This window comes from Sipha flava, unplaced genomic scaffold (genome assembly GCF_003268045.1).
Source record: "Sipha flava isolate LNK unplaced genomic scaffold, YSA_version1 307_pilon_pilon, whole genome shotgun sequence".
In the NCBI taxonomy this organism is placed as follows: domain Eukaryota; kingdom Metazoa; phylum Arthropoda; class Insecta; order Hemiptera; family Aphididae; genus Sipha; species Sipha flava.
The window spans coordinates 740,720-758,604 of NW_020272984.1; the positions used below are offsets into that span (position 1 = coordinate 740,720).

Consider the following 17,885-nt stretch of genomic DNA (forward strand, 5'->3'; position numbering starts at 1 on the left):
ATGTAATGTATATGTCGTAGCCACTTAGTGAAATTAACAATTTCATGAAAAGTTAACCATTTCATGAAATGGAAACGACTTTTTAACACTTCGTGAAATACGGAAATATTTCATGATATGGTCACTTTTTCATGAAACGGTCGTTCCAATTTGACATCGTGTAATTTTTTTCACAATCTGGTCGTTCATTATGTGTACCGAAAATATATTTAATATTTATCATGGTCTTATAATCATTTTTATCAGTAGATATGAAATATGTTATAAGTTATAATTTATAACTATTGATTTAAGCACGAAATTCCTTTACCACAAATTCTATTATACAATAATATCTATTGAATAAAATTACTTGGTTATCTGAAACGAGCCGATTATATTTTATTAATTTTGATTTATCATATTAGATTTTTGTTCAAAAGTGTATAGTCGGTGAACGGATTACATTGTGCTCGAACATTCACGCATTTTAGATATTTACTTTAAAATAATTTTGTATAATTTTAATAATATGGAAGATTTTAATCCAAAAAGTGAATTTTACATTCGAATGAACAAGTATTATTTGGACAAACCGGGAAAAAAGCCATATACAAATTATGAAGATTGAGACAATTATGGCCGAAATTACTGATGCTAAATTAAACAAGTACCTACAAAATAGATAATTTGACCACTCATTAATCGTGAGTATCGGTAACTAATTTAAATTTAAATTTCACAGAGGTGCAAAGAAAATAGGTGATTATTATATTTTACAAAAATATGATGTATTAACTGTGGCTGAGAAGAAATATTTAATTCATAAAAAAACGGACGACAAAGATGATATCAAGTAAGATATATTTATATCTATAAAGTAAATAAGTAATTAAAAACAAATTGCGTACGAAAACCATACTGCGATGACCGCGGCGCGACGGTCCAAGAGCGATCACTGTGCTCGACTGAAGGCTTGCCAATAAATATTACGAATGTGCGCTACAGAAAGTGGAAATCCGACGCTATGGCACATTGCACGTGAACATTTATACGTGTCGTAGCGCCACTTAGATAAAATAAATAAATAAATGATAATATACAATGATAATTAATTTATATATTTTATAGGTATGTTGTGTCATACGAAGACTTGTTTGAAAGACTAAGTGATAATCATATACGTACTGGACATGGTGGTGTGGGGAAAATGCGTGCGGCACAATTAATATTTCGATTTCAAGACCAGCTATTGAAACTTTTCTATCAATATGCGCAATCTGTAATAGTAAGAAAGGGTCAAATCGTAAATTGGTTATCAAACCAATTGTAAGCAAAGACTTCAACGAGAGAGGTCAAGTTGACTTGGTGGATTTCCAGTCATTACCTGACGGAAAATATAAATGGATTTTAAACTATCAAGACCACCATACAAAATTTATATCTTTATTTCCACTTGAAAGTAAACGAGCGGTCGAAGTAGCATCTAATTTACTCACAATTTTTTTAACTTTTAGTGCACCGAAAGTTTTACAAAGTGATAACGGTAGAGAGTTTGTAAATTCTGTTATTAACGAAATTAAGGAACTTTGGTCGGAATGTATTATTGTACATGGGAGACCAAGACATCCTCAAAGTCAGGGAAGTATTGAACGTAGCAATCAGGATGTCGAAAATATGCTTCGAGCATGGATGAAGGACAATAAATCTAAAAAATGGTCTGTGGGATTGAAGTTTGTCCAATTCCAGAAAAACTCTTCACACCACCGCATAATTGGCCGATCTCCTTACAAAGCATTATTTGGTTGTGAGCCTAAGGTTGGATTAACAACATCTAATTTACCACAAGAAGTTTATATACAAGAATAAATAAATGTTAAACGATATTGCGGAATTTGTAAAATTGAATCCACAGAAGACTTTTGTAATTTGTGTAAAACAAATCAAAAAATAGAAGAAGAACGTGAAGCAACGCATATAGGTCAAAACAAAGCCGCCAAAAGAATGTTACAGGTATCTAATTATTTATTATTTATAACAATTTGACATACATAGTAAATAAAATGGATGTGTACAATATATTTAAGTAATTTTTTTTTTGTTATTTGTTATAGGTTATAATTCCTACGTTCAATATTAATGACTGTATCACAATTCCTGTTCCAAAAGTCGATAGAGGGCCTTTGGACCCAGCACGCATAATTGCTGTTATAGTTGAGAAAAAAAATGAGTTGTATAGAATAGGAACTGAACATGGTTTAATTAAAGGATGGTTAAGTTCTGGAAATATGCAGCGTACCACATCACATTTCATATCTGCTAATCAAGTTGACAAGCAAAACGAATTAACTTTGCGTGAAACAGTTAAAATTATATCTGGAGGTCAAGGATTTTTGAGTTGTACATGCAAAAGTGCTTGTCAAACTAAACGTTGTGCTTGTTTTAAAAGTAGTATTAAATGTAACAGCCGTTGCCATAATTCATTGAATTGTTTAAATAAATAATTATTAACTATACGATAAATTATATTATATATAAGTTATTAAAATTATTATATAATTTATTTAATTACCTACAAATTACTACTCGTATTATTAATTATATCAAAACTAAACTTAATATAATATACTTACCATATTACACAATGTAACAAACAAAATTATTATAAAATTTTGATAAATATAAAATATTTTTTCGGTACACAAAGTGAACGACCAGATTGTGAAAAAAATTACACGATGTCAAATCGGAACGACCGTTTCATGAAAAAGTGACCATATCATGAAATATTTCCGTATTTCACGAAGTGTTAAAAAGTCGTTTCCATTTCATGAAATGGTCAACTTTTCATGAAATGGTCAATTTCACTATGTGGCTACGACATATATATATGTCAGTTATTCAGTAATATATAACCCTACCTTCTACTAGCGCTTTACACGTGTGTTGAAAATATTAACTTCTGAACCGTAACGCAGTCTGACCGAGTTGCGGACTAGCGATAGTTAACCTGTACATCTAAAAAAAAAAAGGTAGGTTTTCCAAGGCGCGAGATATGTCGCTGCGATTTTGGTAAATTAACCTAACGTGGCCAAGTACAGATGTTTTCAGGTATAACGTGTAGTTAATACTAATAATTTTAGTTAATATAGTTTTGTTTAAATTACTATGGATAAATTTATTGAAATAAGCATTAATAATAATGATATTTTGACATAGTTATTGGATGAAGAAGGTGAAGAAGATTTTATATTTTTCCATCTGAAGTCAAAAATAAAACAGATATGTATAATATGTTAAATATCGTGATACTGAAGGTTTTTACGAAATATTAATTAATAGACATTTAAAAAATAATAACATTCTTAGAAGAGGATATCTGGAGAAAAATTAAAATCCATTTTATGAATATGAACCGGAAAAAGTGCTTTCTATTAACAATATTATTTTATTTTTGTTATTGTTTCAATAGTTGCTGTGATGTGTCGCGGCGACTTGTCGCACAGCACTACTCCCGGAGCAGTAGTGTCGTCGGTCGCGGCCACCCAAAGTTCAGTCGTGTTTTGCAAAACAGTTGATATTATTTTCGTGTAAACGAACTGTGTAACTAACCTGACTTTCTTTTATACATATAGATTTTGTATTCATAATCATAATTCGTATATTATTAATAAGTAATTATTATTTCTTGATATGACATTTTGTTTAAATTTTCATGTCAGGTAAATATTTTTGGTATTTTTAAACTTAATTTCTGATTTTTCCTCGGAAGTTCCAAATATAATAGGTATTTGATTTTAATATAAACATGTCACTCATACGCTGAATAGTCATTACTTCCCTCTTGGAACCCGTAAAGTCGTTACTACTTATAGAATGATGAAAATCATCAAATTAATGTTATATGGAAAACAATATTATTAACTTAAAATATTTTTTTATATATTCATCTTGATACGTACAGAGCAAATTTAATTTTTTTTTTTTGTGTAACATTTTAGTGACTATCATTAAATATTGTACATTATGTATTAATATTGCTTAATGGTACACTACCTACATTATTACAATAAACATTAAACACCTAGGTACCTATTGATAATAATGATTATAATTGAGTTTTCATAAAAATTATTAGAATTTGAAATATTGACCAAAAAATAATATTTTTTGAAAATATCTTTTTTTTATCTAGATAAAAATGAAATTATCTTTTATCTTTATCTAGATAAATGTTGCATTATCTATTCCCAACACTGATAAACAGATATTGACGACATGTCGCGCCTTGGAAAATGTATCTTTAAACCAGTGGCGTAATTGTGGGGGGGGGCAAGTGCCCCCCGTGACAATTTTTTGAGAGATAAAGGTATAATTTTGCCCCCCAGATAATCCATCAGTACAAATAGCACCTTTTATTAATGAACTCTTATGGGTATTATTTAACAATATTGGTACCTAGTACCTGCTACCTACATTTTATGTTAATCTAAACCACAAAATGAGTTAAAAGACTTATGTAAAATCAAACAATTAGATATAGTGTATAAAATACATACAATAAAAATATCTTTTAACTGGTGAGGTGGAGGGGTGTCAAGGTTTTGGTAATAATAAATATATTATATTGCCTCCCTAGACTTTTTCCCAGTTACGCCACTGCTTTAAACCAATCTTTATACATTATAAATATTATCTATAAAGCCGGTCCCTCACGACTCGTGTACTTTCCGAGCGTATACTCGGCGAGTGTACTTGCCAAGTTTGTACGATGTACGATGTTTGTAATTATGTTGCTCCTACACGACTCGTGTGCTCGCCGATTATTCGTCAATCATTATTCAATCAATTATTCGTTGATCATCGCCAATGCTCTTACACGACTCGTAATCGCCAACAATTAACAATAAATAATAGTTTATTTTGGGGGAAAATCCAAGATTAAATTTCTTATCAGCACGAGTCACTCGTGTTGTATCCGACACCAACGGGAAACCGCGAGTGACTCGGCGAGTAAAAATAATCGTCTTAATTGACGATTAAACGCCTATACGACTCGTAAAGCATCACGATTGACGATTATTCGCCTAGTACACGAGTTGTGTGGGCAGGGGCGGATTGGCCTATTGGGATATCGGGAATCTTCCCGTTGGGCCGGTCTTTGTTTGGGCCGCTCTATATATTTATATAATTACCAAAAAAAAGTTTTATTTTATAAAATAAATAAAAATCATTAAAAAAAATAAATATATATTTAAAGATGCATTAAAATCAAACTTCAAGTTGGAACTGATGTGACTTATTGCCAATCCGCCCCTGCGTGTGGGACCGGCTTAAACCTTGCCTTTAAACCATTATTTAAGATAATACTATTATAATTATAATATTATATTAAATCATGCTTTAAACCGTGTCTCGGTCCGTGGTGATAAGAAACGATCACAAGATAATAGAAACTGTGAGAGATAAGATATTTTCGGTTGGGAATATTCAATGATAATAACACGAATACATATGTTTTCCCAGTTTACCGCGTTTGAAATATTTCTCTCTTTTGTTAGGATTTAATATTCTTAAAACGAATAATTAATTGTTTAAATTTACGCGGGATTTGTATATTGGTCGTTCGTTACGTCTAATCTGTTCGTATATATTATTTAGCTGTATTAAATGCAATAGGGTTTGAACGTTTTGAACATATTTACAATCTATGTCATTTGTTTGCCGTCCAGTTAGTTGGTTGATTTTGTTTTATCATGAGAAGAAGTCGGGCACCATCTCAGCAGTTTCCACTTGTTCCTAAAGAGGATTTAGGTATATTTTATGTCCATTATTTATTTTGAGAATAGTATTACTGTTTTGAATTACTCTATTTGATTTAGATTTAGGATGTTTACATTATGTACTTCCAAGTAATTTTTTTCTAATATGATTTCTAATACCATCAAGTACTTTAAAATGTATACCAGGAATTGAAATGGCGCCAAAGTGTCATCGTGATCACGAAGATGACTACAATGCTTATAGTTACTGGTTCAATTCATATTGCTTTGAATTACAGTTGTTTGTTGTATAAATGTATAAATAATACACTGTGTAACTTATTATACACTTCAATATGTTGTACAATATTCAAATTAATTTAATTTAAATAAATTTACTTTCAAACATGTTTATGTGATTTTCATATTCTTCGATATTTATGTTTAGAAAAAGGAGTAAAAGTAGTTAGGTCACAGTCTGATATTCTTGCACTCATTAAGTCATGTGATAACACAACTACTATTGCAACAGATGTATCTGAAACTTTTGAGCCTCCCAGCTGTGCAAAAGAAAGTCCTGTTGTTCCTCCTTTGCAAGTCCCTCAAAATGTGCCTAAAATAAAACTAAAACCTATAGGTCCAAGAATATTAAAATCTAATTTACCTGTATCAGCTCAAATACCAGAAGTTGAATGTAAAAAAGAAATCAAAGAGACTGTTGTTCAATCATCAAATAGTTTGAATAGTAAAAAGTAAGTATTATTTTAAGTTAGTTATTATTTGTTTATTAATTAATGTCTGGTTTTAGATATAATGTCACTTGGGGCAAGCAGACGAAAAAAAAGCATAAAACATGGGAAGGTGATGGGTACCTCACTGTACATGAAAAATTAGCAACCCTTTATGTAATAGTTGTATAATAAGCCATATTTTTCTCTTTAATAAAATATTATTTTTTAGGATTTAGAAGGTCATAAGCTGGGTTGTACCACTGATTTAAAACCTTTGGATTTAGAAGATGGCTCAATTATTGTTGTTGGTAGTAAACAAGTTCAGATATTAGATTTAGTTATTGAATCTGATATTGCACAGAGTGAAAAATTATCTGTTGTATCAAGGCCTTTACCTCCTCGTAAACGACCTAAGATATCAGTAGACATGAGTTCACCAGAAGCACTATTCATGCCTGAACCTGATATTGATCATCAAGTAAATGAGTTCATATAAAATTGTTATTTGTTGTGTTCATTGTGTTGTTTATTAAATATAAAGTCTTTCTTCAACAAAAAACACCAAGAAATTACTCCAGTTGTTCTTGAATCTTTCTTAGCAAAACACCTTAGACCTCACCAGAAAACAGGAATTACATTTTTATATGAATGTGTTTCTGGCTTTAAATCAGAAGATTATTTTGGTGCTATTTTAGCCGATGAGATGGGTCTTGGCAAAACATTTCAAACTATTTGTTTAGTTTGGTATGTAATTATTTTAATATTATTATTTTAATGCTTTTATTATTTGTGATTTATTATTAAAGGATGTTACTAAAACGAGGACCATATGGAGGAATACCATTGGCTAAAAGGGTATTGATAATCACACCTAGCAGCCTAGTAGGAAATTGGGAAAATGAATTTACTAGATGGTTGGGAAAGGATAGATTAAGATTATTTGCTGTTGATCAAGTAAATTTATTTTAAAATTTCTTCAATTATCTAAAATGTTATTGACTGTACTAAAATCAAAATTTTTTAATTGCATAGAAAAATAAACCTTCAGAGTTTGCTAGATTACCTACTCGGAACTATCCTGTTATGATTACCTCTTATGAAATGTTGGTGCGTTGTATTGAAGAAATTGAAAATATTAATTTTGATTTAATGATTTGTGATGAGGGCCATCGGTTAAAAAATAATAATACGAATACATCAATAGCATTAAATCAGGTAAAATGTAAACGAAGGGTTTTGTTGACCGGTACACCAATTCAGAATGAGCTCGCAGAATTTTTTTCACTAATAGACTTTGTTAATCCTGGAATATTGGGCACTTATGCAATGTTTAAACGTGAATTTGAGGATATAATTGTAGAATCTCAACAACCAGATTGTCATCCACAAATTATTGCTCAAGGCAAAAAAAAAGCTACGGAACTTAATGAAGTAACTGAAAAATTCATTTTAAGAAGAACTCAAAATGTTAATAACAAATATTTACCTTCAAAAAACGAGTATATAGTATTTTGTGCAATGACCCCGGTTCAAGTAATTATTTTTAACTTCTTTAATGCTAAATGGGGTTAAATTAAGTTTTATTTTAGATCTCCTTATATGAAGAAACTGTTTCATATTGGGAAAATCGTGTTCAAGAATTTGGTTTGAGTATTATTTCACATTTTGGTGTCATTACTACATTGAAAAAAATTTGCAATCATCCTGATTTAGTACTGAACAAAAAAAATATCTCCGATTCTACCGAAGTACATGAAATATAAGATATATATTTGAATGCAGTTAATTTATTTTAATTTATAAATTGTATTGAATTGATATTTTATAGGAGACACTAACTCAACATTTGAATCGTACTGCTGTTTCAAAACATTTGTTTATAGAGAGTTCAGGAAAACTTATAGTCGTCGAGAACTTACTAAAAGAATTGCATAAAAATAGTTCAGAAAAAACAGTTTTAATATCATACTATACTCAGACATTAGATGTATTTGTAAAGCTATGTAATATAAAGAATTACAAATATTTGAGACTTGATGGAACTACTGCTACCGCCCTGCGAACTGATATAGTTAAAAAATTCAATACTTCACAATCTGAATATAGTATTTAATAGTTTTTACAGTTAAATTATAATTTTTGTTTTGAGTTCTATAATAGACAATTTGTTTTTTCATAGGTGTTCTTTTATTAAGTGCCAAAGCTGGTGGTGTGGGCTTGAATCTTGTTGGTGCATCTAATTTAATTTTGTATGATTCTGATTGGAATCCAGCATCTGACCAACAAGCTATGGCGAGGATTTGGAGAGATGGTCAGAAAAAAAGTGTTCATATATATAGGTTACTTACAAGTGGTACAATTGAAGAAAAAATATTTCAAAGACAAATTAGTAAAACTGGTCTGAGCGAAGCAATCACAAATCCTGATAATCAAAATAACACAAAATTATCATTTGATCAATTAAAAGTAAAATTTCTACTTTGTCAATATTTTATATCTATCCTAATATTTTTCATAACTTATGTGTAAATTTATTTTTAATTTTACATTGACATTGTAGGATTTATTCAATTTCAAAAGAGATGCACTATGTTTGACTCATGATTTATTGGAATGTGACTGTGGTGGTAATGGGCTAGTTCTTAATAATAATAGTAATCATGAATGCAATGATGAAAAATCTGAAGCACCATTAAGAGTGAATGAACTAATGAAATGGGAGCATTATTCATCTCCCTTTAAGAAAGATCTTTTAGATGTAAGTATTAATACTACTTCATGATTATACTATAAGACAAATTAAATTTGAATACTTGAGCTATCAAAGTAAAAATAAAATTACTACTGGAGTATTATGGAGTAATATTAAAGTAATCAATGTGTTTGTTGGCTAAATTATGCCTGTGGTCTAAAAAGGTGACCCATGACAGAAAATATTGGTTTTTTACACAATAAAAATTATTATTAATTACCAAACAAACCATTGTTTATTTTCAAATTGTCACCAATAACATATTGTATCAAATATATAACTATATTTTTATTGACGCAAGGAATGTGGTAAAAATAAATATTAGGTAAACATAGTTAATTTGTGCAGTGGTTAGTTATTTATTACTAGTTATGATAACAGATATTACTGTAGTTCAAATGTTAATTGTTTTGGTTTCTAATTTATTAGTTGTCATTTTCTAAAAACTGTAATTGTAATCTTTATACTTAAATTGCTTTGTTGTTTTAAAAGACAAAGATAAAAAATGCCTTTGTATCTTATAAATTACCCACATTCATTTAATATACTATCTGTGATTTATTATAATACATTTTTAAAATTATTGTTATTATGATTATTTTCTTTTAGGAGATGAACCTGTTTGGAGTTTCAAAAACCATTAAATTCTTGTTTAAAAATAAAACAAATTAAATTTAATCTAATGAATATTAAAATATTATGTACACACATACTCTGGTTTTGTTTTGAAAGCTTCTTTCGTGTTTTGTATTTAAAACATAATCAATTTATATCAAATAAGCTATTTATAGTTATTAATTATACAATTTTATATTGATGATGTGAATGTGGAAAAAAAACATATTTCAAGCTAATATTTTATGACTCTTGACTTTTAATATTTATTAAATATTTTATGATACACTCAAGAAAGTGTCTTGTAATAATGTATAATTTTATATTATATCACAAAATATGTCAATCTCATCAACGTTTGGTGTTTGAAGTAGGTATTAAATTATTTTCATAGAATAATCTTAACTTGATACCTATGAAATCGTAGTACCCTAACCGTTGAAAAAAATACTGAAATGAATACATGTATTCTTTTAATAATTTTTTATTAAATACCAATGCAAACAAGATACATAATAGTTAACAATATTTTACTTTTCACAAATAGAATGTTTTTATTTGCACTCTTAAACTAGTATACATAGTTAACACTTATTATATAATATATATATATTTATATGTAAACATGATTTATATAAACCATTAAGTCTTATGATTACATTTAAAAATATATCTTTCACAAATTAATTCAGCCATATTATAATGGTGTAATACTGATACTTTTCTTAAAATTGATTTACGTCATAAAACATGACATTTAGTGATTTTTAATCTCCTACTAAGTAATTATTATTATTATTGTTGACATGTTGCGCTCGAACGTGTAACTTTCTCGTTGAAAGCTAGCGGTCGGTCGAACGACATTGACATTTTGACACAAAGAATTTGAGGAAAAAAAAAATTAACGATGGCACTTCTTGATCGCTCGGTTAATGCGGGACACGCGCTACCGTTACGAATCTCTATGATCTATTCCCCTAAAACTACGTTTTTATGATTGTGTACAATTCCGATAAAAAATCGTTTCGTATTACTTTCGCGGAGGGTGAAGCCACGTGACGGAAAATGATTGATGCGCACCGACACGAGTGTTCGCGATCGAAAGCTGAAGCAAACACGCGCCGAGGGGGCTGACGTGTCGTCGGTAAAATGTGCATGGTCGGCAATTGTTCTCCGCGGACCGGTCGAGATCTCGAAAAATCATTCGTCCCGTTTCGCGATTCGCCGACCAAGTGGCCCCAACCGTCGTCCCGAGAGTGCACACTCGTTCCGGACGTTTAGACGATGGCGCGCGGCCGGCCCTGAATTTACGCGATGACCGGCCGGCCGTTCGACAACAATCGATAACGTCTCCCCTCCCCCACTCGGCCGGGCGTCGAACGTCGTCTGAATCGTACCTGAGGGATCATGAAAACGCGATGTGTACGCGCGTGCAATAGATTTGGACGGAGTTACTCAAAGCGGTCGTAAGGCTGTTACCGGTACCCGGGGTCTGCGTGTGCTTACGCACGTGTACGTTTTCTATACGTTTAGGGGGATGATCGAAGGGCGGTGGTGGTCAGATGTACGGCACGAAATCGTGTCCGGGACTACGATGATGATTTCTAAAAGGACGTAATGGTTTGTGCTTCGGGCCCATAGGTACAACGCGATCGTACACGAATACATGCGCGCGGTGGCGTATTTTCGAATTGTGTGTGTGTGTGTGTGTGTGTGGAGAGGGGGATTTAAAATATTTTTAGGATATAATCGATTTTATAATATTAAAAGAAATTCGTACGAGGTATGAACCAATAATTACAGTCGAGTCGCGATAACTCGAAATTGAAGGAGGATAAAAATACTCTTCGAGATATGTATTATTCGAAATATCTAACTAATTTATAGGGGAAAAATTTTCTAGTGGAATAAAATACAATTCGAGTTGTCAAGTTTTTCGAGTTATCGCGACTTGACCATAGGCGTGCGCACGGGTGCAGCACATGCAGCATAGGTTGCATCTGCCATTTCTGGGACGACGATTTTAAGAATATAGTTATAGTCTATAAAAGGATACATTTGCTTATTGAAAAAAGTTTTTTTTTTACTTCTTTTTTTTTTTTTTAATTTCTCAAGAATTTATTGCTGATATTAAAATTTTAAAATGTATTACAAGTGTTCCAAATAACACATCAACAAAATCTGGATATAATTGGCTAGATTTTTAAAAGAAAATTTAAAGGGAGACATTTTTCCAAATTTTAAAAAAGTCTTAATAGATTTTTCTACTATACCTGTCACTAGCTGCAGCTGTGAGAGGACATTTTCGAAGTTAACCATTGTAAAAACTAAACTCAGAAATACAATGTGACAAGAAAGGCTGGAATCACTATTACTATTGTTTGTTGAACAAAATAATTTAAATAACATTAAAATTGAAAAAATAGTAGACGAATTCAAAATAATGAATTCTGGAGAACACTGAGTACAATTATAAATATAAAAGTGACACATATTAACAGATTTCTATGCATATCAATACAATTATAATAAACATATTATTATTATTATTACATTTTTAGTTTAAAATATAAATCATAGATTACAGTAATATCAATCGATTTTTATATATTTTTTATATTATATTAATAGAAATATATTTTATTGTATGCACATACGTCTCGCAAGTTATTTTTGAAAAATTATGTGGCTTTCTGCCTAAAAAGTTTGAAGATCCCTGCTATATACAGTAATATACTCAATATATGTAATATATAATGAGTTTGCTATAAATGTTATCTTCTTAAAATAAAAGGTATCAAGACCGATAAAAATGTGTGCTGCACCTGACCAAGAACTCTGCGCACGCCTATGGACTCGACTGTATATTGTTTTAGCGTTATTTTAATTACGGATGTTCTATATTCTTTGTACCTTCGTAACGGATATTTTACGACTTTTGAACCTTTTTTTTCTTCAGGGCGGTCAAGTTCCAGGACCTCCCTATCGAAAATACGCCATTGTGTGCACGTGCACTCGATGTACGATTTGTACGAAAAACGTTGCTGTCCCTTCTCCCTTTCACAAACCTTTTCGTCACTCTCCTGCAGGGGCACTACGTGTTGTGATCCTTATCGAAATCCAGCGTTGCCGAAATCACTAATGGATCGTTTGGGCAAGAGGACTCCTGTTGATTCGGTGGTTCAGTGGAGTGGCACGATGTTCACGTGTTTTCCGGAGGCTGTACGTTTAAGGACGTATACAACGTGTACGGAATACTAATTTTTTGCTAATGCATGCGCTAAAACTGTACTCGAATTTTCTCGTACGTTTACCGATTATGTTTTTCGTGTACACCGAGAAGCATCAGGTTTTATTCGACTGGATGTCTACGAAGTAAAAACGGAAGTAACGTTTCATCCTCACGTCTTTAGGAAATGTACTTCGATTGTACGCGATACGGTCGCACAGATAATATACAATTACTTGGACCTATACACACTCACACACATATTTGTACAAAATTTATGTCGTGGGCTAAGAATCGATCTACTGTTATTTAATATGTACGTATTACAATATGCTTACGCGACGGACGACGTTTAACGGCTTGTGGTGGACGTCACGGGGGTGGGGGGAGACGATCTCAATCGCACGGTTGTAATACGAACAAACAGTATTTTTATCACTATTGTTTTGGTATTATTAAAAGCAGAGCGTGTTATATGCAGTTGGTGATGTCCAACGTGGTAGCTTGAGGCGGCAACGGCAGCGTCACGTCCACTCTGGTGCATTTGTCACTGTCGGAATATTTCTTACGGAAACAATTCAAAAAATTAATATCAAACACACGTACGTTTATGTGCTATTAAAGAAGGTTGGATTGTTGCAAGTGAACAGTGCGGAGGGACTGCAGGAGATGGCCAGTGGGCGTCGGTCATAGGTGGTGGTGGTGGTGGTGTGAGGGTAGTGCGTGGTCGTTGTTTTTTATTGTATACGTAAGCCGCGGGTTATTTTTAATCGTCTCGGTCGAGTTGATATGCGCGTGACCTAATGAAATCGAATTTCGCGTCCCCGGACTTGGTAGTGCTGCTTCGCGGGTTGATTTGATTGTGAAATTCAGAACCGTTGTGGGTAAAATTATTATTTTATTTTATTTTCGGACGATACAATATCGAACCGTCATGTGAGTAAATGCAGTCGTAAAAAAAAGAGAAATTAGTTGCTATCGAAGCATAAAATAAGCATAAAAAACATTGCTTTTATATTGAAAAATCTATGCGAACGACGCAGAGGAGATTTTTTTTGAACATCACGTTTCCTGCAATGCATTTACATTGAAACATCGAATTAATATGTGTACGAAATTCAATAACACTTTTTAATGACCCTGGACTACCGTTATGTGCACAGGAATTTCAACTCGTGAGCGGGGTACATTTAATTTTATAGCAGCAATCACATTTGGTGTATAGGGGCTGGATATTTTTTGTTAAAAATGCGATTCGTTGGGATTCATCGTACGCACCAATCGTGATTAAACATTTTTTAGTAGCAGCATGAACGATAATTATAAAAAATTACAACTTTAAATATACACTTGTATTAAAACTAAAACCCTCGGGAGAATAACTATGTACCACCATTTTCTTTTGAAATACGTCGTTGATACAGTATATATATGGTCATTAATTATAAGTACTATATTTATGGTCAGGAAATCTGTGCGTAGGTGTATACGAAAATGTATCATTCGGTTGTTAATACTTACGAATTTCGTTGGTGACGTGGGCACTGGGACGTATTTGACGATCACCGGAGTTCGGAAACAGCAGCACTGCCTGATCACCGGACAAAACGATCCGACCACAAACAACATGACGGCTACCCCTCCGCTGCGAACAATAAACCAAGTGAACACATTTTTTCATTTCAAGGCACGTGACTGTGTTCTATCGGAATTCTCGTCATGGCGCACGATTGGTCATTAATGGATTTTAATAAAATAATAAAAAAAAAATCTAAAACAATGCCTTAGTCAATCTTATTAAATGGTGACATTCACTATTAATCAAACGTTTTTTTTTTTTTTGTATCATGTATTCAACAATTTTTCGGACATCAAAGAATTGTATTTTGGGGCGCAACTAGAGCTCAAATATTGGAGGTGCTGAAATTGCTGAAAATAAAATTAAATGGTATTTAACTTTAATTACTACCTATAGATTATATAAATCTGAAAAAAAAACAGGAGTGCTACATTTGAACTAAGGGGTGCTAAAAACCTATGACTGTATTTAGGTACTATGGAATGCCAAGTATATTAGTTAAAACGTAGAAAGTTCATGCGCATTATTTCAAAGCTAACTAATTTAAATACTAATAGAAGCAGGTAATAAATTTACTAGTGATTTGAAAATTGAAATAATATTTATTGAGCTTTAATGCGGACCGCAATGTATATATATATATATATAAATCCTGAAAGTGGCCTTATACCAAGAATAACAATTCCGCATGTATACAAATCACTCGAAGCCCAAAATAACATGGAATATTCCTTTTACCATCTACGGTTGTAAATTATGATAAACGTTAAAACATTTATCATCTAATAATAAAATTATTCTTTCCATTATATAATTACCAAAATATCTTGTACGATGGCAAATAAACCAACAAAATAATAACTGATTTATTATTGCATTTTAGGAAATAATCAAAAAATTTTTCAAACTCAAACAAATTGGCCGAGTCTGAATTTTGAACACTTGGGGAAATAGTTTAAATTTTGATTTTCGTACAACTAGCGATTCGGAAAACACGAGATCGTAAACGATGGACTGACGGAATTTATTTGTTCAGAGGGTTCGTTTTCGGTTTGCGCTCAGGCTTAGGAAAATTACTGAGAAAATCGAGAAATCGCTTTTCTAAAGTACCGTTTGTGTCCAATTATCCTATAACCTATGATGTTTTCGATCAATGAAACTTTTGGCGCAGATCAGCAGTTTTTTTTATCTGTACCCAAAAGTTGAATCGCGGAAAATATCTCGGAAAACATCTCGTCGTAATAGTAACACCTATAATGAATACGTTTCTCGTCGACTGAAACGTTACACATAACGGAACAGGTGCGGTGAGATAACAAGAGGGGGTTTGCATTGTAAATGCATTTTTCGTTCGACGGCTCTTGATGATAACTTAATGCGTCTCAACTCTTTACGACCGATACGGGTTACAGGTAGAGAGGTAGAGAAAACTTGGACGTGAGATACGAACCGGAACAACGTTTTCGTAAAACCGTAGACCCCGCGAATAATAACGATAACAGGATCCTGACCGAGTGGCGAACGAAGAGGAAAACTAAGGGTCGTTGGCGGGGTACACACTACGGGCAGGGGCGCACTCACCACAGGTACCAGAGGCTGTACACGTTGTCGCAGCATTTACCGTCACCGCAGCAGTACTGTTCGCGCGTGCATAGGCCCGCTTTGCATATGGACGCGGACGCGGCGCCGACGTCGAGAAGCAGCACTAGAAGCACCAGCAACGCGATCAGCGACGACAGCCTGGCCGCGGCGGCCGTGGGTCGCGACGGCCACGGTGGCGTCGGCGGCGCGGGCTTCGCGACGGTTGCCGTCGGGTCTGCGATCATTTTCGTGGCGGTGACACGGCAAACGCACGGACCGGTGCACGTCCGCGGACAAACGACGCACGCAGCTGACGGCGACGGCGGCGTCGTCGGTGGCCGCGCGGCCGCAACGCGCATCATCTCGCGGCGGTACCGACCAGCTGAGCCGATGCCGTGCGGAGGGGGGTGCCGAACAAATCGATACTGAACCACGAGTCGCGCACGGAAGTACCCGAGTGCCGCCGACGCGTTGTTCGTCCGTCGTAAATCTGCGACCACGGTCGTCCGTGGGGGTGTGCTCTGCTGTGTTCAGACAAACGGCTTCTGCTGCGTCGGTTAGGTTTGACGTGTTTTCACGATCTACGCACTCGGATTAAGGATTGCGCAGATACCTAGACCGGTTACCGTAAACTCTTGTTATGCCGAGTCTCAGAGGGAACCAGAAATAGTTCGAGACATCATGGTTTATTAATATTTTAAAATGAAACCAAAATTTATTTTATCCAGTGGTATAAAGTTACATTAAAAAAAAAAAAAAAAAAAGAAATTATTTGTATCGAATCTGACTTGGTTCCTGAGAAGAAAAATATGAAAATTTTCAAAAACTATGCTCATACTACTGAATTTAACACGGACATTTGCTGAATATTGATTATTTGAAAATCATAACTTGTACGCCATCCCTATACGTTCAGAGCCCCGGAGTAAAAGCTTACATTGCAACACATGTGTTAACCCGACCCTGGCAACATACCGCACCCGTCCATCTACCCGATAAACGATGGAATTCATGATCTTTTTTTATTTCTACAATTTTAAATGAATTTCCTAAACTTTAGGACCTAAAGCTTCTACTGAAACTCTTAAAATTATAAACAAGGCTCGGAACTTTAGGCATTTGCATATTTGTCTAGAAAGTGCATATTGAAATTCTGATTCGATACAAATTCGATTCATAGTATGTATATTTCAGATATAAAAAATTTTGTTGCATAACTTTGCATATTTTGTTACTTTTTGTACTAATTTGCATATTTTGGGTTTAAGAACATTTATATGCATATTTCATGGATTTAACAAAATTTTTTAAAAAAAAGTGTATAGTTTAATAATATAATATAAGATATATAACAACCAAAATTCTAAGTGTTATATCGTTTGACAAAAAAAATTAATTCATCAACGGCTATTTTTTGTATTGCTCCGGCTCCCAATGCATTTAACAATAAATTATAATCTTTAGTACCGAGAACTCGTAATAGTGACCACTGCCGGCCCGTATTTATTTTTATACAAATTTACCAGTGTATTTATATTTTTAACATGATACAAACAAATTGTATAACCATAGGTAATTCGTAAACAATTATCTAACTTAATGTATCAGCTTATACACAATATTATTTCTGTTCGTTATAATACTGCATACCTACATC

General features: G+C 33.1%; 4 protein-coding genes across 5 annotated transcripts; 3 read left to right on the top strand and 1 right to left on the bottom strand.

The window, feature by feature from the left end:
* Nucleotides 1-617: 617 nt before the first annotated feature.
* Nucleotides 618-1,848, top strand: LOC112686375 (KRAB-A domain-containing protein 2-like). The gene is made up of 3 exons (XM_025558606.1): nucleotides 618-649; nucleotides 725-835; nucleotides 1,269-1,848. Exons 1-3 carry the CDS (start codon nucleotides 618-620, stop codon nucleotides 1,846-1,848), a joined length of 723 nt encoding a protein of 240 aa, XP_025414391.1.
* A 77-nt stretch (nucleotides 1,849-1,925) lies between these two features.
* On the top strand, nucleotides 1,926-2,483 carry LOC112686376. The gene is made up of 2 exons (XM_025558607.1): nucleotides 1,926-1,992; nucleotides 2,094-2,483. Exons 1-2 carry the CDS (start codon nucleotides 1,984-1,986, stop codon nucleotides 2,481-2,483), a joined length of 399 nt encoding a protein of 132 aa, XP_025414392.1. The 5' UTR covers nucleotides 1,926-1,983.
* A 2,990-nt stretch (nucleotides 2,484-5,473) lies between these two features.
* Nucleotides 5,474-14,637, top strand: LOC112686346 (DNA repair and recombination protein RAD54B-like). 2 transcript variants are annotated; one of them, XM_025558574.1, is made up of 12 exons: nucleotides 5,474-5,793; nucleotides 6,190-6,493; nucleotides 6,550-6,646; nucleotides 6,702-6,950; nucleotides 7,014-7,216; nucleotides 7,279-7,426; nucleotides 7,505-8,005; nucleotides 8,062-8,220; nucleotides 8,301-8,577; nucleotides 8,652-8,938; nucleotides 9,033-9,230; nucleotides 14,551-14,637. In XM_025558574.1, exons 1-12 carry the CDS (start codon nucleotides 5,736-5,738, stop codon nucleotides 14,602-14,604), a joined length of 2,535 nt encoding a protein of 844 aa, XP_025414359.1. In that variant the 5' UTR covers nucleotides 5,474-5,735; the 3' UTR covers nucleotides 14,605-14,637. The 2 variants fall into 2 exon arrangements, with proteins under 2 accessions (XP_025414359.1, XP_025414358.1); XM_025558573.1 differs by lacking the exon at nucleotides 14,551-14,637 and adding an exon at nucleotides 9,834-9,994.
* Nucleotides 12,880-16,591, bottom strand: LOC112686347. Its single transcript, XM_025558575.1, has 3 exons — nucleotides 16,229-16,591; nucleotides 14,590-14,713; nucleotides 12,880-13,632 (listed from the first exon to the last, which is right to left on the bottom strand). The coding sequence occupies exons 1-3, from the start codon at nucleotides 16,588-16,590 to the stop codon at nucleotides 13,540-13,542; spliced, it is 579 nt and encodes a 192-aa protein (XP_025414360.1). The 5' UTR covers nucleotide 16,591; the 3' UTR covers nucleotides 12,880-13,539.
* Nucleotides 16,592-17,885: the final 1,294 nt, after the last annotated feature.